At 32.2% G+C, this 25,918-nt stretch overlaps 1 protein-coding gene across 50 annotated transcripts in view; it reads right to left on the minus strand.

Annotated features, from left to right (window-relative positions):
- LOC143250436 (uncharacterized) overlaps positions 1 to 25,918 on the minus strand; it is a 59,769-nt gene that overhangs the window by 27,929 nt on the left and 5,922 nt on the right. For 27 of the 50 annotated variants that reach the window (XM_076500961.1, XM_076500960.1, XM_076500956.1 and 24 more), the window contains 4 exons: positions 6,580 to 6,669; positions 5,824 to 6,021; positions 5,271 to 5,345; positions 1,789 to 2,039 (listed from right to left, as the gene is read on the minus strand). In XM_076500961.1, coding sequence (XP_076357076.1) covers positions 1,789 to 2,039; positions 5,271 to 5,345; positions 5,824 to 6,021; positions 6,580 to 6,669 — 614 coding nt within the window. Of the gene's footprint in view, positions 1 to 1,788; positions 2,040 to 5,270; positions 5,346 to 5,823; positions 6,022 to 6,579; positions 6,670 to 10,918; positions 10,989 to 14,767; positions 14,969 to 23,946; positions 23,994 to 25,918 lie in introns of those variants that run through there. The other 23 variants (XM_076500965.1, XM_076500963.1, XM_076500964.1 and 20 more) reach the window with 5 other exon arrangements.

A 25,918-nucleotide genomic window follows, 5' to 3' on the forward strand; every position in this document is an offset into this window, starting at 1 on the left:
TTTGGCACGAACGAAAGTAGGAAGGGTGAGATTAATTGCAGTTTACACAATGCGAGTCCTTTTCACATTCATAGGTATAATGGTCCTTGCCACCACAACAAGCACATGTCAGGGAACCACAACATGATGTCTTTGAGTGGCCAAACCTCTGACACTAGAAACATCGGAGAGGGTTTCGAACGTACGGCCATACCCTGCAATTTAGATAACCTGCCTTGATGGTGGCAGATGCACGTGGTGATGTAATTGTCAAAACGAGGATATTTGTCTGCAATGTAATTGCGAGTGGAGATGCACCTCACTGCAGAAACTCCTTGAGTGGAGAAACCAGCGAGAATCTCTGACTCAGAAAAGTTCTTCAAATCCCACTCAACAATAACTCCTCGTGATGAAAACCTCAATAGGTACATCCCCAACTGACTTTGAATCCAAGAGGAGTTCACTGTGTTGGGATGTGGATGTTTCAACCAATATGTCTCCAGATCAAAGCTTCTTTACTGACTTTGGAGAGCCAGCAAGTCCCTCTAGTTCCTTCTGAATAAAAAAGGGAGACATTTGCCCTAAAGGTTTTTCTGAAAGAGAATGTAATATAAGAAAATGGGGTACGTGTGTTACAGATGTTGAAGACTGCTGCTCAGAGTCTTCAAGACATGGTCGTTTACCTATTGACTGTTTTTTCGCTATTTTATTAAAATAGAACATTTAGATTGCAAGTCAACAAATACAATAACATGATCTTTGACCTATATCTGTAGAAAGACGCATTTAGGGTTAACAAAAAAAAGAGCTTAAAATAATTTCTTTAGTGTTTAATCTGAACACTGCTGGATAAACTTGCAAAGTGAAGATACACTTGTCAATACTCCAAACTGACAACAATTTAGCATTATACCTTATTCAGTACAAAGAAAACTCTGCCTTTCTACAACTTATAAATGATATAACACAGGACATGAGAGAATTACTGGTAATTAGCAAAAGAGAAGATGCAACAGGTAGGTGTGACTAATGGATCTCATTTTCTGTTTTATGGATCTGTAAACAAATAAGATAGATGACTATAAAATATCAAAATTTTCCTTGTAATACCTGTATTGTAATGAGTAGTAATTTGATAAATTCTGTATTTCTCAGGGGACAATAAATAAATTACAGAAAAGGGACGTTCGACAGAACTGATGTCATCTTAGAAAGGACTGAGGGTTTTTAAATATAAAACTTAAAATTTGATTTATTGACCATATTTTGATAAAGTTTATTGTTAATAAAGTAGTTTAACTAAATTTTGAAACTAAGGTGACATGCATCGATCGACCGACCTACCTGTAGCATGGGAGTTAAGACTAAAGAGAGCCTTATAAAAAAAAAAAAAATTTAAACAGAATAAAGCACTGGTAAAATATGACATTTCCACCAGTATGTTAATTCCATATTTTAAAAAACTTCAAAAAGACATATAACCTTTGACCACTTTACTTGACCTTTAGTGCTCTAAAAATAAAATTTGAAATTCACGAATTCCTTTTTTAATTGTAGTTCTTTAAGAATGTTCCGCTTTTTTTTTTTAACTTATGCAAATACAAACAATAAAGATACACAAGGTGAAAATGTTTACTTTGTGGAAACAAACTATTAGAAAAAAGAGTTTTCTTTAAACAAACTGAAAAAGTTGCCTAATAATTAGACTATAAACTTCACACACACACCATGTTCTATCATGGAAAACCAAGGTATAATTATATACAAGTTTTAATTCACAAGCTGTTAAAACAGAAATAACAAATGTACTTGTTCTGCTTCCCAGATTTGTCTTTTTCTCTCTTCAACAGCATTACGACGTTCTTGGTCTCGCTGACGGTATTCTTCTATTTTTCGCCTTCTTTCTTCCTCCTGTTGTTCTCTGTTATGCTGAGCATTCATCTGTTGCTGCTTTATCTCATTAAAGCGACGAAGCCGTTCTTCTGCCTGTTTCTCACGAATATATCTCGCCTTTTCTTCCCTTTCCTTTTGTGTTAATGGACACAAGGCTTCTTTCCCATCTGAAAGTATTCCATTATTAAATTGTGAATGAGACAGCTAGCTTGTTAAAAAAGAAAGACATATCAAAGTCAACGTAACTACAAGACTGTACAAACACCTCTCAACAATACAAACAAGTAGTACAATAAAGCACCATTCTTACTCCAACCCTTTATCAACAGAAACAAGGTGTCAGTAACATCAACAATGAAAATAATCAAACACTGCATCAAATTTGACAAACTTACTAAATAGCTTTTAGATTCAGCTTTGAAAATTTCATACAAGTTGACTTAGTTTTTATATCATTTGCTATGTTACTAAATGTGTAAAACTCGATAACAATTTTTTTGAAAAACACTACAAATGATTCCACTCATCTAAGGATTGTTTTTCATTGTCAATAAGAAAGTTCCATTTTATGCATTCAATAAATTTCAACTTTTTATTAGAATGTTTCTTTTAAAATCTTATTTCACCAATGTTATAAGTCACCATTGTCAACTACAAGTCAAAAAAAGCATTACAAGTACTAACAATGGGTTATCAGTGATGAAAGACCAGACCTTTCAAAATGGTGTCGCGAGAAATTTTAGTAATAACATTTCTACTAATAACAGTTTAGTTACAAACTTGTATTTGATAAAAATGTTTGTTTTAAACATTTTACAAGTTGTTTTATTTACCTTACTGTTTGAGTGTGATAAACTTAAAAGCAGCATTGAAACAAATATGGATATGAATCACCAGGACATTTTTTATCCTTGTTATTGTATCTGATGTCTTGTCAGGATTACAAAAGAAACTACCATAATCTAAACAAATTACAATTTAATAAGAAAACACTTTTAGGGACAAAAAGCACATGTAGAAACACTGTAAACAAATTCACAGATCTGTTGTCTTCAAAACTTCACAAAATGCATTGTTCACAGGAATTACATCTAGTGAGAAAACCATAACTTATTCACTCTTTACTGTATTGAATTTACATTGACACAATTCCTCCTATCTGCTGGAAACTTTTAAAGCTGTCCTCTGGTAGGAGTTGTGATATGATGCAGGAAAAACAAGAATTGTCTTATTGTATTTTCAAAATATTTTTTTAACAAACAAAAATGTTGGCTTTCTTATGGGCATAAAAATTATTAAAAACCTTTCAATACCTTGTTTACATAAAGCTTCTTGGAGCTGTAAAAAAAATATAAGATTGAACAGTTTTAAATATATTCCAATTATGATAATTAAAGGTTACAAACTGATAAGATATCAGTTACACTATTTCTGGGTAAAAGAAATTGTTAAAATAGAGCTAGAGTTATTATTTAAAACTTCTAATGTGTAAACTAAAACCTGAAAGTGACAATGATCATAAATGTTAAAAAATAAACCTTTATGCTGGTGTTCATAATCTGATATATTTTTTTAATATTTTAAAACACTGATTTTGACAACAAACACCCCATTTTCATTATCTCTCTCTCACAATTACAATGTTCCCACTTCACAAACACCCACCCCAGGTCTTGACTACACATCCATCATTTATGAACACTTATTACATGAAAACCCCTGGTCTCGACACTAAACTCAACCTCTGAACACATTTCCCATTATTACAATACTTTAAAAACATTCTGATTTATATTTCTTTCATTATTGTAAATCTGTGCCTTAAACATTCCACTTCTTTATGACTTCCAGTCTTTTTTTTTCTCCATTTTCTGCTCTGCTTTTCCACTATTTATCAATACCTAACTGAATTTTACCCTTCAGATCAAACTGTTTTATTTATACATAAAAAGTGTTGGTTTAAAAACCACAAGATGGTAACTGACTGCTAAATAATATTCAATAACATTGTCAATCAAATTGTAATTTATTGTTAACTTCCTTTTCCTTAAATTGAAAAGGTTACTGACATGCTTGTCTTCTCCAGAAAATATTACCCATCCTTCTCAGTCCTCTGACCCCAAGCCGTTCTTGCTCTTAAAAGCATTATTCATATCATTAACCTTATAACTCCTTAGGCATCTTCCGTTGAAAGTGTTGTCAAGCTCTCCGCTCTTCACACTCCTTAGGCATCTTCCGTTGAAAGTGTCGTCAAGCTCTCCGCTCTTCACACTCCTTAGGCATCTTCCGTTGAAAGTGTTCTCAAGCTTTCTGCTCTTCACACTCCTTAGGCATCTTCCGTTGAAAGTGTTCTCAAGCTTTCTGCTCTTCACACTCCTGAGACATCTTTCTCTGAAAGTGTTGTCAAGCTCATTGCTCTTCACACTCCTGAGACATCTTTCTCTGAAAGTGTTGTCAAGCTCATTGCTCTTCACACTCCTGAGACATCTTTCTCTAAAAGTGTTGTCAAGCTCTCCGCTCTTAACACCCCTTAGGCATCTTCCGTTGAAAGTGTTGTCAAGCTCTCCGCTCTTAACACCCCTTAGGCATCTTCTGTTGAAAGTGTTGTCAAGCTCTCCGCTCTTAACACCCCTTAGGCATCTTCCGTTGAAAGTGTTGTCAAGCTCTCCGCTCTTCACACTCCTTAGGCATCTTCCGTTGAAAGTGTTGTCAGGCTCATTGCTTTTCACACTCCTGAGACATCTTTCTCTGAAAGTGTTGTCAAGCTCATTGCTTTTCACACTCCTTACACTTCTTTTCAAGGTACTGTTTATGTTTTTCATAGTATCATTGTAAAACATTAAAAGATTTTACACACAGCTGAAAACATTCTCAAGTACTATAAATAAAAATTAATCATAAATACACATAATGAAACACTTCAACAATTTATGGATGTGTTTAAACAATTTTCTTATAATAAAGAAAGTCTCAGAGAGTCAAATCAACATAGCATGTCACACCTTGGCCAAATAAAAAGCAAGGTTGCAATTTAATATGCTCTACCAAAGTTACTGACTGTTCATAGACTATTGTTCTTCATGCATACAACTAGAAGATACTGCAAGCATACTAAAAACTTGTCACACATTAGCAGAATCTCTACCAAAGTTACTGACCGTTCATAGACTATGGTTCTTCATGCATACAACTAGAAGATGCTGCAAGGATACTGAAAACTTGTCACACGTTAGCAGAATCTCTACTATTTTAAACAACTTTTATCACAAGCTCAAGCACTCCTTCCAAGACTTATTAGTGTCACCATGCAGCAAGCTGCTATTCAAATACAATCATGCTTTCAATCCTGATGAGTGTCCAGGGTGTTAGAAAGATCAGCCAGCTAGTACAACTCCTACCTGAAAACCCAGAGTCACTGGCTAGGTCTGCTGAAGGTGTCAGTGCTTCACCGCCTTGAGCAAACCAGTATATATCTAACATATGAATAAATAATAAGCTACACAGTCAACACTTTCATTCCAACAAAAATAAAACCTCTAGCACATGTTTCACGCAAGCTACACAATGTTTAATTTATGCTTCAACTATTTAAATCATCTAACTGAAGTTTATATAATTCATTAATTTACAGTATGGCTTAAACAAATCTAATGTTTCTGAAAGATCAACTGTTATTTAAAATGTGTAACACCATGTTGATAAACAGAAAGGAAGCTAATATACCTTCTAAGTTTCCAAGTGTTTTCATGTTCACTGAGATGCTTAACACCACATTGTATAATTACAAGGTAGACTAAGATACTTGCTAAATTTCTAGGTATCTATATTAACTTAGGTGTATAGCAACATTTTCCTTATTAACAGTAATGTATACTGCTACCACTATCAAGTTCCCAAACTTATACTCAGTGTATAACACCATGATGATTAGTGACAAGAAAGTGACCTTACCTGCTAAGGTACGAGGTATTTGAGGTTCACTAGGGCTTTTGATATCATGTTGTTTAGAGGGACTTTCTACACGTTGCTGTGGAGGTGAGTGTGACAAAGTTTCATTCTCTAGATCTGGAGAATCAGGTGACTGGGAGCCCAGGCCACGTCGTGGCTTTTCTTGAGGTGGATCAGCAGCATGAGCAAACCAATACATATCTAACACAATAATTAAATACAGAGAGTAATAAACTTCAACACAATTATTAAATACAGAGAGCAATAAACTTCTAGAAACTGTAAAAACAAACAATTTGTAAAGCTTAGTTTCACCTTTTATGATAACCAATACATATCTAACACAATAATTAAATACAGAGAGTAATAAACTTCAACACAATAATTAAATACAGAGAGCAATAAACTTCTAGAAACTGTAAAAATAAACAATTTGTAAAGCTTAGTTTCACCTTTTATGGTATAAACTATAATACAGATTGAGTTCAACAACTGTATTTAATACACAGCATTACCAGTTTAATATTGATAAATGATTGAGTTACCTACACTGATTACCAGTTTAACGTTAATAAATGACTGGGTTACGTACACTGATTACCAGTTTAATGTTCCTACACAAAATCAGTAATACTTCTGAAATATTATTACAAGCATGTTATTATGGTTAACTGTATTTCTTTCACCACAACAGCAATTTGAAACAAAATCAAGCAAACAGAAGAGATGAATTAAAATATGTATCAACCACTGACAAACCTTTCTGTTCAGTAGATTTAGTCATTGAAGACAGTTTATTCTCTGCAGACATGGCCAGGGTCAGTGACTCACTTTCATTCATACTGGCACCTGTGAAAACACTTCTAAATCTATAATCTGAAACTGTTGTAAAACTACACAAAGACAATAATATACAAGATACCCCTTTAATATCCAAGACTAGAATTTCTAAATCCCTCTATATTATACCCCTACAATATACCTAGAACTCACATTCATAGATTACTACGATAAAGGTGAATTTTCAACAAATTTAATAATTGCCTTAGAAACTGTACTTTGGTTAGGTATAATTCCTGTGTGATTGCCATATTTTTAAACATTTTAGTTTTTGAGTAAAAAATGAAACAAAATATGCAGGTCTTCACACTCAAGTTCCTCTCAGTCATTCGGCTGTTTCCGAGATATTTTACAACTATGACGTAATAGTTGCCAAACACGCTTCGTTGGGCGACGACCATTTTGTTCCTTTCAGTGCTTTTTTTGGATTACAGACTTTATGATACTATTTTTTGTCTTTATATTGCTACTTTATGTTTGTTTTATAATAACATGGTTTACTGCGTTGCTTATGGTTGTAAAAACGGTTCGGCATCGAGCAAAAGCTTCTTTTCGTTTCCGTGCAAGGAAAAGGAACCGGCAAGGTGGCGACAGTGTGTGCGGATGGTCAATAGGAAGAACTGGACACCTTCACACTATGCAAAGCTTTGTCAAGATCACTTTGAATGCTCATGTTTTGTGTTGGATCCCACTGTTTTGGATTTCATGGGTTTCAAGCCAGGCAGATTGAGACTGTAAAAACCATCGGCAGTAGACAAGATCGTCCCCACCATCTTTCCTCGTGTAGAGCTGAGGACTGATCTCAGCCTGCAGTGTACAGGTTCCACCCCTCTGACGCCATCCCTTGCCATCACGAAAAGAACAAACTTAAAGGTATGTGTGCAGAATAAAGTGATAAACAATAACTAGTATAATATAATAATTTAAAAAGTACAAGTTTTTGAAGAATGTAACTAGACATACACATTTCACATTCATGAGCGTGTTTTGCATTCGTGGCAGCTGAAAGTCAGTGAAACCTTGATTTCCTAGTCTAGACAGTGGACAAATCTATCCCAAATAGAGTATATTCCAAGTTTAAAAGCTGGTAGATCATTCTGTAGATGTTTTTGTATCATTTTTAAATATGGAAAAGTTTGAAGAATTTCATTTTTCAAATATAGCATTTCAAGATAAATTAACTATTCAGAATGCTACATCTAGTTTGATTTTATAGACAGAATTAAGGCGTATAATTGAAATTCATTTTGTTATGAGTCATAAATACCCGGCACAATGATTGAGGAGGGGCCGAGTATTAGTTACCATAGTCGACAAATTATAAACAAATAAAACCCTGTAAGTGATACCAATAATTTATAAACACCAGACAGGTTTCGAGATGCTTAAAATTGCATGTGAAATAATACAGACCATATATGTTGTCATGCCTTAGGCTTACCATTCTTCCACTGAGGTATGACCGACTCGAAACCAGCCTGGGCACTATCAGTATCACTCACAGTTCCACTACTCTCACTCGTGGAACTGTCCTCATCACTAGAACTTGTCAGATCTTTGTCAAAAGTAACTGTTCTAGGTTCGTTCAGAGTAGATTCGAATTGATACGGTGCTACTCAACACTGTTCAGAACACAAAGTCAAAACAGACTCCGCCTCTGTTTCTCCGTACGTACTGGCCATGTTTATTTACATTCAATGTACTGGCATTGGCAATTTGTTTGGCAACTATTATGTCACAGTAATTTTCCCAGCAAAAAACATAAAAACTAAAATGTTTGGATTGCCACTCGGCAAGAGCTCTTTCTGTACCAAGTTCTATATTTCATTTATTAGCACATTTTTTTCATAACAAATGTGAACCTGCAAAATTAATCAGTATGAGTAGTTCTTTTGACTGCAAAGATTTATTTCTTTTTTCTGTGAAATTCACCTTTAAACCTGAAACTTACATCCCCAGATAACAACATACTACACATGAAACCAACATTCCTAGATGACTATATATTATACCCAACCCCACCATTCCTAGATAACTTCATATTAAACCTGAAACTAGCACATCTACTAGCAATGCACTAATCACCAACAATATAAAACTGTAATGTACGTTTTACTAGTATTATCCACAAGACTGTGTTGCTAACAGTATAAAACAGTAACGCACGTTTTACTAGTATTATCCACAAGACAGTGCGTCGCTAACAGTATAAAACGGTAACGCACGTTTTACTAGTATTATCCACAAGACAGTGAGTCGCTAACAGTATAAAACGGTAACGCACGTTTTACTAGTATTATCCACTAGACAATGTGTCGCTAACAGTATAAAATGGTAACGAATGTTTTACTAGTATTATCCACAAGACAATGTGTCGCTAACAGTATAAAATGGTTACGAACGTTTTACTAGTATTAGCCACTAGACAGTGTGTTGCCAACAGTATAAAATGGTAACGTACGTTTTACTAGTATTAGCCACTAGACAATGTGTCGCTAACAATATAATGGTAACGAACGTTTTACTAGTATTATCCACAAGACAATGTGTCGCTAACAGTATAAAATGGTAACGAACGTTTTACTAGTATTAGCCACTAGACAATGTGTCACTAACAGTATAAACTGGTAACGAATGTTTTACTAGTATTATCCACTAGACAACGATTAACCTACAAAGTTTTGAATACCAACAATTTAAAATTGTATTTCATACAGTAAGTACTGAACACAATCTGTTCTGCAGTTGAAAATTAACAGTCCTAACAAGTTAGAAACTTTGACTGCACGTTTGTTTTGTTTTTTTCATATTCCTTTTAATAATTCCTTCATGACTTCAAATCAAATGCGTTTAAAAATAATATTTCATATACACATTTCATCAAACAGAATATCACAGCTCGCATTGGAACATCCTATGACATCTGATGACGTCAAATTCCCACCCTCCTCAATACAAGCGTGAGATCGTGAGATCGAAGAACTTAAATTATGTTAAAAAAAAATATTGCACACATACATTTCACACAGGTGAAACCTAGCAACCGATCCGGAAACGTGTAAATACGGCTTGTGTTATGAAAGCCTATTGGTATTATGTTCCTCATCTGGTCCCTTAGGTAATTTCAAAAATTAGAAGTGTATTATGTGTATTTCAATCACATAAATATGTAATAGGCAGGCCTAATACTAGTGCCTTCCATCAGGTACAAAACATCTTTGCCAGCTCGTAAAACGCGGGGTCTTAGTAACAATTACGTAATAAAGGTGAAAAGATAGTTCTACACTAATGCTACCTACGTTTCTATGTTGTTACTAACATTTACATTGTTACATCTTATTGCCAAATATAGTATATAAACTGAATAAAATTAGTCTAGCCACTGAAATACTATCTCACCTATACCTCACATTTGGAGGCTAATGTTCTCGTCTTAACCTATACGATTAATGGCCTAGTTTCAACTATATTCGACACTTGTCAGCGTATACCGCAGTAAAATACAATAATAATATACACATTTACTGTGGGTAAAACAACTCATATTCCAAAACACCAGAAACGTCGACCTTCTCGACCAGGTCTCTGATTCGCCAGTCTATTTCTTTGCATTTCGAATACTTGCCAAAAACCTACAGGAAGCTCGTGCACACATGGAACACTCACCGTCACTATTCTCCTTTTGTTGTTGGCGTCCTTTCTAAGAATGTGGCGCCCTCAAACAAAATACATTTAAACTATAATCATGTTCCGTTTCCTTTTACTGTGTACAAAACTAAAGCCATGTGGACTCAGGCAGAACACGACATTCATGACAGTTTTACAACCAGTTTGTTTTAGTACTTATCAATAACTAGAAGTCACATGACACATATAGCTCGCGTAGTCAGCATATCAAATGTTACAATTTAAGGACAAATGGGTTGTTTGTCTCTTACTGCTGTGTTTCTACTTTTTAAGTTACGGTTTTGAGGTTTTAGAACAAAACGTCTCTTCATGATAGGTCTCTTACTGCCTACTAGTACTGTTTTTATTTTTTAAGATTTGGTTTGTTTGCTTTTTGGTAAACGCACAGATACAGAACGAATGAACTATTTGTGCTGTGCGAACCACGGGTATCGAACACAATTTTAGCGTCTTAAGTCCAGACAGAAACTAGGCCATTAGGGGGTTCGTATCTTTAGTACAACTAACAACCCAACGAAAACAAAAACTAAGATTTTTTTCTTATGGTAAGCATTCAGTCACAAATGTTTACCTGGATCAAAACGTGCTAGTATCAAGTTCCTTGGTCATTTATTTGCTACGGAAATATATCACTCTTCACACTGCAATAAAACAAACTATATACATATTACCGTTCAATTAACACTACACCCAGAATACACCGATATTCTACCACATTTACGTACGTAATAGCTCTCATCTCTTTACAAAATTCGTAACTATCTAAGATATCATTGCTATGGGTTTTATACTAAACAAAATGCCATTACCGAGGTACCTCAACCCACCCTAAGTGTGAGAACACTACACAGTAGATATAAGTACCTTTACTCATTAAGAATAAGAAATAAAATCAGACCCGACCATTAAACAATCGATGGAAAAATCTGAAAGTTCTATTAAGATGAATAATTACCATAAATTAGATATACATAAAAGACTGAAAAGAAAAATAATATTGATACGTTTCATTTCGGAACGTTACATTCCTGTTAACACAGACAACATGCGAAACAACGATTGAAAAAAAAAAAAAACACCATTGAACCCAATAACAGTGGTCAGTATATAAGGCGGAAATATCACGCATCACACTATGAACACAAAAAATGTGGTGAATTTCTTAACACTATATAGTCTTTTTTACATTCGTGTATCAAAAACGATATTATGAAGTTTGACGTCACAGTAAGAACACGTATTGATTTGCCCTTTGGCAAGGTCAATTTATTCCATGCTTAAAAAGCAAGTTCTTTAACATTTTCTGACCTAGAAATATTTTCAAAACAGAAGTGTCATTATGCTCTGGCATAAGGTGCCTACCCCGATTCTAGTGCCCTGAATCCCTAGTTAGCGTCTTGAAAATTCAGAATAGAAAACCATGATCGGTATCACACTGAAACGCCGAAAATTCCAGCATCCCTGGGTCTGAGCCCCGAATACTTTAGCACTTAATAACGCCTTTAGTTCAAACATTATATAGACATGATAGTTCAACAATTCTGTGCATGAAACATCACCGTGAGAAAGGTGTCGCTTTGAGAGTTTCGAAATAAATGAAATACTAAATACTTATGCAAGTTCATAAGACTTTTGCCATATCATAGAAACACCCGAGTAAAAGCAGCAGTGAGCTCTTCTTCAGGTTCATTGTCTTATTCCAGTTCAGACGTGAGTGCTGCGCGTGATCACACAGGAGTATACTTAGCGTTTCGAAGCTAATAGTGTATATTTGGTAAATGCAAAAATAGTAAGCAACGTCTGAAAGAACAGTCAGAGTGACTAACGAAATGAGTCAATATTGGAATTCCATTGCATAACAGACTTAGCAGTCTAGTTAACAAAAGAACAGCGCACATATACCAAAAGATGATAAAACATTAGCATTTTAAACGCACTCTTGGACTGTAAATAAACGTAACTATAAATCAGACTTATATAACGGTGAAAATAAACACTGTTAGAACCTTCTGAACAGTATAAACCAGGACTAACAAATAATGGAAAATATAAAACTGTTAATCTTTTGAAACAGTCACTATATAGATCAAGGCTAACAAGTAATGGAACTAGGAAGAGATAAATACTGTTAAAGCCTTCTCACCTAAAGTAACTCAATCAATACTAATAATATTAGATATTAATTTATCCAATTTGTGTGTTATAATTGTCTAGTTCGTTCACAACATGACAATATTTTAAAATAAATGTTATGACCAACTCGGTAACAGTTGTACGTTATGTTTATAACTCACTGATGTCGAAATAATGAAACTTTACGTAAAATTTATTGATATCGAGAATATATATAGCAAGCATACAATTTAATAATAAACATATAAGCAATAAGAGACGAGCTGGATACAGAAAAAGACGAGAAACAAAGTCACGTACGAGACGTTCAGATAGAGAATGAAGGTCTAATAATAATACACGCCCAACCAGTTGATACATAAACTATTCGTTTTATCTCGACTTCATTTTGTCAAAGAGAATTCTAAAGTAATTGAACCTGCCTGTGTGTACACTGAAAAACACAGATGATTTTAGTATGATACATCTGTGGTAACTCAATGAAACTTTAATAAACTATGCTGGGGTAGTCTGGCAATAGTAACAGAGAAAAGTAATTGCCTTAACTGAATTTCTAAAGCAACTAAAAAGGCCTAAGTCTTGACAAGAGGAAAACAATTATATAGGGTTCATAAAAAGTCTATAAGCTCTACAGCATAAAAGATATGTTGTACATATGTTTAACTTGTTCTGAACACAAATACTTTTTAAAACAAGTGGAGTGCATGTTAATTATTCATTTATCACCAACAAGTCACAGACTGTATACGAATACTGAGATCAACAGAAACAGTATATATTTATACTATTAAGTATATGTGACATAACATTTGATTAATAACTAACATGGAAAAGAGGTTATACATTGTAACTATACAAATAGACTAATCAGTAATGGAGAAACAAATGTTTCAAACATAATAACTATATAACAACGTGACTTGTTCATCCAGTTCTGCTATTACACATTCAAATCTCAATTAAAAAAAAATAAAATCTTAGAAGCCGTCCTTATACCTATTAAGAACTTTTCCTTAAACCCACTTAAATTTACTGCCTCTACAACCTCTGAAGGCAACCCCATTCAAAAGGCCAACCACCCTATTAAAAAAATGAAACTTAGTGGAAGATAATTAATACCCTGCTAAAGTTTCTGTTTGTGTTGTCTAGTCCCACTGTTCTCACTGTTAAATATGATAAAAAAAAAAGATTCATTAATACTGTCAGTTCCACTTAACATCTTAAACACCTCAATCAGATTCCCGTAACTTTTAAAAGAAAACAATATGAGAGATTTCAATCTCTTTCTATGACAACCTCTCTATTCTAGGAACCCTTCTTTTCAACGATTCAGTGTCTATTGTGAATGAACACAATATTCCGACCAGTGACCTGTACAACGAAAATATAATCTGTTTAGACTTGAATTCAATATTTCTGGAGATACAACCTAAAATACTATTTGCCTTACCACTAGTAACAGCAAACTACTTGGCTGGCTTTAAAGACTGATTGACTATTACACCAAGATCCTTTTGTTTCACAACACTGCTAAGGTTATTCCAATCTCCACTATACTTATAATTCAAATTATGATAACCCCCATGCATTTTCTTACACTTAATATAATTAAAACCCATCTACCATTTATTTGTCCAACTCTAAATGATTTAATTTTTTATAAAGCAGCAACACCCATTATGACAACAATCTTTCTGCACCTACTTCTCTACCGAAACAACCAATGCATACGTTAGGTACGTCTGATCGAACAACTTGCATTGTTTACCGAAACAACCGACACACACGTTAGGTACGTCTGATCGAACAATTTAAACTTTACTATTCACCTTAACTCTATACTTCACGATAATACAATAAATACTTTTCCATGCTGAGGAAAACATGCTAGTACATGACCTATAAAAACATCAAAATCCTATCATAAGTTCGTTGGACAATGTTGGTTTCATTTAATAAAAGTGACCCAACCATTTATTAAAATATATTTACAAATTTAAGTATTGTTGCTCAGCTAATCCCAATACATTTAACAACAGGTACTTTGTAAAAGACAAAGGTTTGAAATTCTCATTTGCACTGTTAATACTATATCTCAACACTTTTTTTGTTGTCCATTAAACAGATAATATTGTCTTACTTGGACTCTGCTATCTTCACAACTAAATCTAATATTAACAGCAGATACCTTCCAGTTTACTGTTTATATTGTCTCTAGCAGTCCAAGCTTTTTACATAAATTATCAGTACTGTTGTACTCGATCTATAAAAGTAAACCTTTCAATACCATGTTTGAAATTCATCATTTTGTGTCACGCCAACAAATTAATCACGTCGCGTCTTTGGAGAACCACGTCATTTCAACGTACTTCCATCCAACGGTGTGGCCTTTCCATTTTTGGTCGTTGTATATTATTGGCAGACTGCGCGCGTGGGTGTCACGACGGGTAGAATATTTCTAACTGGTGTATGCACAACTTCCTGACCTTCGTTGGTTTTCTTTAGCCAATTATAAATATAACTTATCCTTCAACCACAGAAACAGCTGAACATCAAAGTCTTGTTGGCATCTAAACCAGCAGACATGATCTACTGTACTATGTAATTTATAAAGAATTTGCAGTCATTGTCGCCATAGCAACATGGTAATTTCTAATGAACTGGACAATACGCAGTGTTATATATGCAAAAACGACTCGTTTGGGTTGAGAAAATATTTTATATAGAAGAGCGAACGACGTTTCGACCTTCTTCGGTCATCGTCAGGTTCACAAAAATATTTTCTCAACCCAAACGAGCCATTTTTGCATATATATTTCTCTACAAGTGGGTTTTCTCGACATCACTGAATACGCAGTGTTGTAACAGATTTATGGAATCGCTCTAACACTGGAGATAAAACCCACATTGAAACCAGATAACCTAAATAATTACGTGAACATCGCTGTATATAAAACGAAAGATAAAGCAGTGAATTCTAAATCCGTCACTTAAAATCTCTCTAAAATATACATCAGTACGAAGAAATACAATATTAACCACTATTAGGCCAAAATGTGAAAGAGTAAAACATGCGATTAATAACTGGCTTATAATAAATGTGTATTTCTATATCTATCTTTACAATATTCATTATGTGACTGAATTATTACCGGTGGTATTCGACAGGGAAAGAAAATAAATAAGGATACCCTCTTTGAAACGTTTTGCCCCTGAGCTCAAAATCGTCTTAAGCTCACCAACATCAAGCCAGATGTTCCTGTCTCGTGACAAGCAGTTTCCTCCCTCGCACTGTCCAGGTACATATGAAGACTTGAATGTAATGTTATCACTTTAAAATTACATTCACTGAACAATATTAACAACGTTTTGTAAATTAAGTGACAATCTTCTTCCTTCAGACAGTAGTCGGACTATGTTGACTACCCCCCCCCCTCTAATGGTACATCGTAAGACTTGGGTTTCAAAAGCGATGCATGTTGTACCATTACTACCATATCTAAAATTCTGTATAAATATTTTTTATTACAAATGCAGGTCTACCTCAAAATTTATATGTATTTGAATTCTTTTTTATTTTGTATGTTAACTCAAAGTCAAGGATGAAAATAAAAATATTTTTCACACGGTTATATGATTTCACTAGCAGGCCTACAGTAAAGAGGAAGGTCGAAAAGTCAGGCTCTTATGCTGTTAATGAGTGTTAGATTTCTGAATGTTATTTAATATTAGTATTCAAATTTGTAATAATTTAACTTGAATAACACAACAGTAACCAAATATATTAATTCTAGTAAATAACAGTATGATGGTCAAGTTTTCAATTAAAGTTTAGTGGTTTACATGTTATTACGACCTAAAAATAGGCGGTACTTTAGGCTTAGTATATTATAAGTTACAGATACATCGTGAAACCGGGGAAAATACATTATTTTATTAAATAAAACAGTCTTAAAACTGGTTTACTGTTTGACTGTTCTAACAATTAACTTATTAAATTCTATATGCTTGAAGATAAAATAGTGATAAAATATAATTGTTTCTTAAACGTTAGGCTTAATACTAAGTGTTAACAAATAAGCTACTGGTATTTGGCATAAAGAATTTACTTTCAGGCTACAAGTATAAATACAATTGGCAAGACTAGTGTAGGAGTTAAGCATTCACACTTTGTTATGTGCAATGAACAAGTGTTATTTATAATACGCATAAAAATGTTCACTATAGGAAATGAGTGTGGAAGTAGTTTTATGTATAGGCTTAATTGTTACTATTGTTATGCTAGAAGTATAAGAAAACTTTGGAGCACTGGTAGGAACAAAAGACTGATATAATGGTAATAACTGAAACAGTTTAATGATTTCATGACACGTTTCTTTGAAAAATATATTACAGGCTATTTAATATAGATAGAATATTAAAGAAGGGAAGAAAAGTGGCTTTATAAGTAAAATGTGAGTTAGATCCTACCAAAATTAAGGGTATCTAAGATAACAGCAAGGAGAAATCCATTTGGGTTTATGTTAATGGCTATATAGAGAAAATATAATATTTCAGCTGTTAAGAAAGTCATAATCATAGATGATTTTAATTTTGGGCATATAGATTGGGAAATGAAGGTGAAATGTTTCTGGAAACTGTTCAAGATGGTATTTTTCACCAAACAGTCAAGGAACCTACTAGAAATAATGTGCAATATTTATTGTTAATTAAAAATCAGAGAAATAAATGATAGAACAGAAACTGTAGAATATTGAGTTACAAGTTATTTCTATATTAGGTTCAGTGTTCTGCTCAGTATGAAGATAATGAATAATGCTATTTTGGTTACATTTATTGGGTTCTCTTCAAACAATCATTAAAATCACAAGTACATATAATTATTGCTAACATGTTTTTAAGATTCTACAAACATCATTTCAAAATGTATGAAAAAAATTCAAGCAAAAGTTCATACAATTCTGTACAAGTTTATTTTACATACAGTAACAGTAGACAAACATGATAATTAAAATGAATTGTTCTACCAGTATCATCAGTTCCACCCTGTTCTAGTCCTACCATTCATGTTTCCTGTTTCATATTTCCTCTACCAGAAACATCAGTGCTCATGCATGACACAGGAAAATTAAACATAATGTAATATCTATGATATACCAGCTACATGTAACAAAAGGTTTAACTAACATTGAGTTTGGGTCAAGCATTCTAGCTCCACCTTTTTAGGGTTGATGCAAATACATGTAATAAATGATTTTAGGACAGAGTGATACATACACTACTACAAAAACATGTTGGACAATCACACATGTAAAAATTCCATGGTAAAACTATGACCCAAAAAATATATAAATATTTAGTTTAGGTTTCTTCTACAGCTTCTATAAATGTTCCTTTTGTTGTGAATTGTGATAGCTACAAAAAGTGTCTTCAATAAGAAAAACAATTTTATACAGTTTAGATACATTGAATAGGTAACAAAGAAACTTTACTAAAAGATTAACATGGTAACAGATGTACAATGTTTGCTATCAGGTTTAAGTTGCTCACCTATAAACATATATATAAGCAGCAGAAAGCTTAATAAATGGTATTTTGTAGGAGTTTGGTTCTACTTTAAAAACTCTGTTTTCATTTTTTTAACAGACATACTGAAGTTTGAGTTTCAGTGTTCGTAAACTTTTTTTTATTATTATTATTATGCTTATCAAATACGATAAAACTGTCAGATAAGTTAATTTTGCCAGTATGGTATCAAATACAAGATGAGTCATCTTTTAGTGAATTTCAACTTTATGTTTATCTCATTCAAATAATGTACATAAATATATTGTCTAACTGGGTACTGTAAGTGTGATGTCCTCTATATAAAAATATTACTCTTATTGTGAAAGTGACAAGTTTTTATTATTTATCAATTAATCTGACATCACTATGGCATTACTGCACATTAGTAAAACAAATGCAATGTGGACTGCATGGTTGTATTTAAGCATCATTAATCATTTTTTTGCCAAGAAGGAAATGTTCATACAATGTATGGGAAAATATTTTCTGCATATGTACAAATGACAATATTTAGCAAGTATCTAGCAAAATAAATTACTTAAATAAACATGACCTGTAGGAAGCTTAATGTACGAATCAATTAATCCTATTGACATAGGTCAAAGGCCACATCATCACATTTGCTGATCTGCATTAAAAATTTTATTGATTTGTTTTTAATTTTGCACAAAGCTACTCGAGGAATATCTGAGCTAGCCTTCCCCAATTTAGCAATATAAGACTAGAGGAAAGACAGCTAGTTATCACTACCCACCACCAACTCTTGGGCTACTCTTTTACCAACAAGTAATGGGATTGACCATCACATTATAATGCCCCCACAGCTGAAAGGGCGAGCATCCAAATTTTATTGAATTGCTGTTTTATGAATGTATTTAAATAAAACAGGTATCAAATTAGTCTACAGTTTCTTAAAAAGTAGATATTCAAATTACCAATATTGATAGGCTAGAATATAAAATACAAACCTCCTATCTTTTCTGTTTTATGAGATATTCATATTTTTATTGAACCAACCAAGGCATGCAGGTTATAAGGTTTTCTATTTCATCTTCAGGGGCAAACAGAAAGGTAAGACTTCAGCAAGCTCAAAATTTGATGTTTTTAAACCCAAATATAACTTAGTTACAAAGCCTAATAAATACAGTGAAATTCTGTATACAATTTATAATTTTTCATTATTTTAAAATGTATGTACAAAAACCTAAAACAAATTCCTTTCACACCTTCTACATGCAAAATTTGATAAAACTTAGCAATCTACAGCAAGTAGCAAAAAGTACAAATTTGTAACTAAAACAGATAATTGTTCACTGTACCTTTTTATTTTGTGCTCTCCATCTTAAGAAAAATAAATGTAAGAAATTATTTGTAAACAGTAATAATGTATCATAACCAAAATGTGATTTTACTTTACAGAATACTAGTCCACTAAGACACAGCCAAGGCTTTGTAAAGGTCAGTTTTATATTACTGGATACAGTAACACAAGTGTACTTATGTCATTGCAGCATCTGTAATGTTAGCTAGGCATGGCTAAAAGGTTACTATAATAAAAAGAATAAATGTATAATGTTATGACATTTTAGCTATTTAGACTAAACATTTTTTATTATAATTTTAAGGCATTCTAAAACACAGAAACCATAATTTATATTTTATTTCATAATTTTAATGGTGGTTACAAAGTTGGTCAAACCCATACAGATTTGATAATGCAGATAAAATAGTTCTGAAAAAAATATTTGATAATTATCTGGAGGTTATAAAGATATTGCATGTAAAATTTGAAAATCATATGAAGCACAAAAATATTTTAAATCTTAAAATCAAAATTACTTTGCATGTTGGATAAGCAACATTGAAAAAAAAGCATGAGAAAAGCATCACTTAAACCTTAAAATGAAGAAAGAAATCTGATAATTTGTGAATGAAAGCCTTTTAATGTTTACTGATAATCTGCAAAATAGTTTTGAAAATATGCCTGCTACTTTAAGCTATATCGTAAAACCTAAAAGAAGCACTCAATGTTTGAGTTTGGTCCCCGAAACCAATCCCAAGCTGAAAGATTTAATGAACCAGTTTATAAATGAATTAGCAAATACCAAATAATCAAATTCTACCAATAGTTGATTAATAACAAACCAAGAAAAATAAAAGTTAATACCATACTAATGATAAAACATACTTACAGTAACTTACCAAGTCAAAACATTTTATGCTGCTTGCATGTATTCTATTTCAAACACAGTAAGTGGAAAACAAGACTTTGCACTCCACATAATGCTACTAAAATTAACTTACACATTTATGACATCCACTTGTTAAGCAGTTCAACAATACCTGTAAAAAGTTCTGTAATGGAAGATGAAGTAAATTGTATATGTGGTACGTAAACAAATCTCTTATTCTGTCCTGTAGCGTAGAGACAACAACCTATTTATATTGTTTTGAACATTATACAACCCGTCCTGTAGCTTTGGGACAACAACCTATTTATATTGTTTTGAACATTATACAACCTGTCCTATAGCGTAGAGACAACAAACCTGTTTATATTATTTTGAACATTATACAACCCTTTTGCAATGGATTTCATATAAAATACATAAGTTTGTCTGCACATTAAGTATTTGCACTATAATGTTTGATACAAAACGTGTACATTCACAAACTTTTGTAGACTTCTGGTAAATAGTACAAGTATATTTAATAAAAAAATAATAGATTTTTAATTAAATATTTTTTATTAAAGATTTATTTATGAAAATAGAGTTTTATTACTAGTCTGAGTAGAAAGTGACTATTATGATTAAGAAAACTATTCTTTACACCACAAATATCAAATATTGTTTTTGTAATCTGTAAAACCACATAAATACATTTCAAATGTTTGTTTTTAGTAAGACTTTATATTTGGTCCATTATTTTCTCTACCCTAGGAATGTGAGGTCCATAAAATTTGACATTCTAACCACCATAAAAAAATCAGGATATGAATAAACAGTTTTTATCATTGCAGAATAAGTACAGACTAAATCACAGTTATAACAAACTAAAACAGTGTTATATATTTAGTCTAAATAGCTTAAGTCTCATAATATCATATATTTTTTATATATTGGCATGGTATATGTGCACTGATCTTACTGTGTCCAATAATTATCTTTAGTCACTACAAAGTCTTGGCTGTGTTTTACTAATTAGTATTTTGTGAAATATACATTTCAGTTATAATACATATGTACACAGGTTACTACTATTTAGAAATAAATTAAAGATTTCTTTTAAAATAAGCAACAGTAAATGAAGTATAGCAAACAGTCATATTTTTCAGTTACAACCATCAAACTCAGTTGTCAAACTTTCTAAAATGTTGCACATGGAGGACATAAAACAAACTATTCTTAAGATTTATACACACAACTGAATAACCAGCAAAATCAAATTACTATATCAAAAATACCATAAAAATGTATAATTTATGAAGCTTAGTAACTAAGCTATATTTAAGCATAAAAATTATGAAATTTCAAGTAGACTAAAGACAAAACATACCTCCTTAAAATTTTAGTTCTAAATAATGTGGTAGCACTCTAACAGATTAAAATGGCTAAGAAAACTGTAAGTGGGACATTATAGACTGTCAATTGGTTGTTTACATCATATATTGAAATGTATATACATGGGACTGTTTCCAAAAATGGAAAGAGGTGAATAGGGCCACTGTGTTTGATTCAGTACACAATTCATATCTAAGCAAATTAAAAAAGATACGAGGCTCTTACTTTATATTCTAGCTTGTCAATATTAGTAATTTGAGTTTAATTCCTAGAAAACTACAGACTTGGTATTTTGACATCACAAACATCTAATTTGAACCAGTATCACATTCAACCTGCTATGCAAGTCAACAAAATCTGTTTTTTACATGAACCAGTACCCCGCTCAACCTGCTATGCAACTCAACAAAATCTGTTTATATGAACCAGTACCCCACTCCACCTGCTATGCAACTCAACAAAATCTGTTTTATATCTGAACTAGTACCACGCTCAACCTGCTATGCAACTCAACAAAATCTGTTTTTTTTATCTGAACCAGTACCCCACTCTACCTGCTATGCAACTCCACAAAATCTGTTTTTTATTTGAACCAGTACCCCACTCCACCTGCTATGCAACTCAAATCTTTTTTTATTTGAACCAGTACTACACTCAACCTGCTATGCAACTCAAATCTTTTTTTATTTGAACCAGAACTACACTCAACCTGCTATGCAACTCGCATCTTTTTTATTTGAACCAGTACTACACTCAACCTGCTACGCAACTCACATCTTTTTTATTTGAACCAGTACTACACTCAACCTGCTATGCAACTCAAATCTTTATTTGAACCAGTACTACACTCAACCTGCTATGCAACTCAATAAAATCTATTTTTGGCACATATTTTAATGCTCTTGCATTAATAAATTAGCTAATGTCTGTTACTATAGTTTGAATTATAACTAAAATATGGTACTAGCCCTACTGATATAAATTCATAAATGGCAGTTTAGTACAATTTTGAACATGACATGGCCTTTGACCTCTCATGGTAAGGATAAATAGATTACTTAGTTTTAATTACTGCATTATAAAAACTTGGAGTTCCTGAATAAAACAAAGTTATGAAAAATACAAGTCAAACACCTTTTAAGTTTTAGAAATAGAAGTTCTTTAGGCAGAGAAAACTATCTGTTTGGAATGTTGAGGTAGAAGAAGTTTTATATCATTGCCAAACCAGAACACCCAGGTAGATGCACTTCAGAAATATTTAAAGTTATATTAGTTTATATTTAACATTATTAAACTGAAGCAGAACAAGTTTAGAGTTTAGTCTGCCTTAAAAATGTGCACTTGGTCTGACATATGTGAATGTTCTAAAAGATATTTCCAAATATTAAATTCCTTCCTCTCAAGAAAAAATAAAAGCTTTACACTAACCCTTTCCACATGGATCACATTTGTTGACCAGCACTAAAAATGTTATTTAACTTGTCAGTAAGTTTGTTGTGAAATAGTTGCACTATTTGCACTACCAGGTAAAGTAACCTGTTCAAAATCTTATGCCTTTTGTAAAGACTGAAATACAGCTTTATTACTAAACATCAAATAATGGAATTCTATGATATTGATATATTACTTTTGAGTTTTTGGTTATTCTAATGTATATATAACCTTAAAAATTTTGTTTCACATTCTCCATGTACAAATTTCCAAAAGCTTAGCAAGCTACAACAAAAAGCAAGTAAGTGCAAAGATTGTAACTATGAGATAATTGTTTGCTTTACCTTATTTACTGTCTTATGTTTAGAGAAAAACAAGTTTAAATACTTACTTGTAAATAGTAATAACATAACTGAAATGTGACTATATTCTACAAAATACTATTGTACTTAAACCCAGTCAAGACATTTATAATACTGGATATGATAACATGAAGACATGTTCATTACATTATAAATTTTGTGATATTATCCAATAATGGTTGAAAAGTCAGTATACTAAGAGTAATAAACATATATAAATGTATAATGTTATTTATGTTAATTAGACTAAACATTTGTGTTTGAATTATATGTAGTCACTCTAGAAAGAAAATTTATATTTCATGTTTTTGTGGTGGTTATAAGATCTGTCAAGTCTGAAAATGTACAGATTCCAGTTTAATAGAGAAAACAAAGTATAAACTTCGATCTTAAAAAACAGTTTATAATTATCAGAAGATATAAAGATTTCACATGCAATATTTTGAAATTTTCTGATGCATAAAAATATTTTTAATGTTTAACAAATGACCTGCAAAATGTTGTAAATATGGGTACATCATCAAAAGTCATAATATGCTTACTCCCATGGATATCTTTGTGGTTATGAGCTGGGTGGATTCTATCCAACCTGTAATGGAAGAGTTAACCCTTTCACAACAAGTCATGGGTCAAAGGCCATGTCATCACATTTGTTGACTTGAATTTAAAATTTTATTCAACTGTTTTATGAATTTATGTGAATAAATCAGAATCAAATTGTAGATTGTAATTCAAACATTAATATTATATATTAGTTAATTTCTTAATTTAAAAGTAAATATTAAAAGAACATTATATACATTAGTGAGTCGCATGGAATGTTAAATGTAGCACTTTAAAATTACACATTCCTGATGTCAAAATACTAAAAATATATAGTTTTGAACAAATTAGGAACTCAACTTACTAATATCTACAAGCTAGAATATAAAATAAGAACCTCTTTATATTTTCCTGATATGGTTTATGTACTGAAACAAAAATTGTGGACCTGTTCTTCTCATTCAAATTTTACAAACAGCTTATTTACTCATACTAAAGTATATGACAAGAGAATAGCCAATCAATAGTTTAGAATATTCCAAGAATGGTTTTCTCAGGTCATTTTAATCTGTGAAAAGACTACCATTCTTTCAATCCAAGATATCAATAAGATAGGTTGTATCATTAGTCTGCTCGAAGTTTCATTTCTTTAAAAATCTAAATAAATCTCAGTTACTAAACTTAATACATTGTTGTGGAATTCCACAGTATTACTGTAGTTATTTATGAATTTTTGGTTATTCAATTGTACAAGTATAAAAAAACTTAAAATAATTTGTTTGATATCCTCCATGTGCAACATTTTAAAAGGTTTAGCAGCCAATGTCCAGCAACAACCATGTACAAAGCTTGTAGTGAGAAGAGAATTGTTTGCTTTACTCTTGTATATTTTAAGAAAAATAAGTTTAATAATTTATTTCTTAGCACTAATAATCTATACATATATATGTAATGTATAATAATTGAAATGTGACTGTATATTACCAAATACTAGTCCACTAAAGCACAGCCAAGACAGGGAAGACTGAAGGTCAGTTTCAAAAATTACTGGATAGGTGACCTGATGTCACATGCATTGCATCAATCCAAGTTGTGTAATGTTAGGTAGGCATGACTGGCAGGTCAATATAATAATAATAATAATACATATATAGCATTATGAGACTGAAGCTACTTACACTAAGTATTTTTATTTGCTTGGTATAATATGTAGTATTTCTAGCACAAAAAAGCACAACTTATATTTATTTACTTTTTTTTTTTTAGTGGTTACAATGTTGGTCAGGTGACAAACCTTATGGAAGAATATAGAAAATAGTCTTATAGAAAATAAATATTTGAAATATATTTATGAGGTTTTAGAGTTTACACAGGTAATACATGAAAGATTGGTTTTTAATCATAACATGAAATCCCTTTACACTAAGAGTGGTAATGAAACAGACTATTTTCACAAACACATCTTAAATATAAAATATTTAATTAAAAAATCTGATTTTTGAATATCACTTGTAATCTTAACTAAAAGTCTACCAAATTTAGTAAAGATACACTTGTTGTGTCAAAAGATATAGTGCAAATACTAAATGTATGCAAGTGTGTAGACAAAATTGTGTATATTATACAGAACCCACAGCAAAAGTGTTAATAACAACTGCCATTAGCACGTGACCTTGAGAAACACTAAATTTCAATTACACCTATATTTGAATTCTGCTGGTATATTCATTCTACTTCTTATACAATTACATATTAACATGCACAGGGTCAATTTAATGAACCAACCCCATCTGGAAGTAATGATGACAACAAACTACTTTACACAGTGTATCTTTAAGATGTGTGACACCCTTTCAGTCAACAGCACAAATCTATTGAATACAGATATTATTATAATAATAATAATAATGGGTCTGGTAAATTCTGAAAGCAACCTGATTGAAGACTGACAAGTCAGAACAGAATGTTCTT

Source organism: Tachypleus tridentatus, chromosome 5 (assembly GCF_004210375.1).
Source record: "Tachypleus tridentatus isolate NWPU-2018 chromosome 5, ASM421037v1, whole genome shotgun sequence".
Classification (NCBI taxonomy): domain Eukaryota; kingdom Metazoa; phylum Arthropoda; class Merostomata; order Xiphosura; family Limulidae; genus Tachypleus; species Tachypleus tridentatus.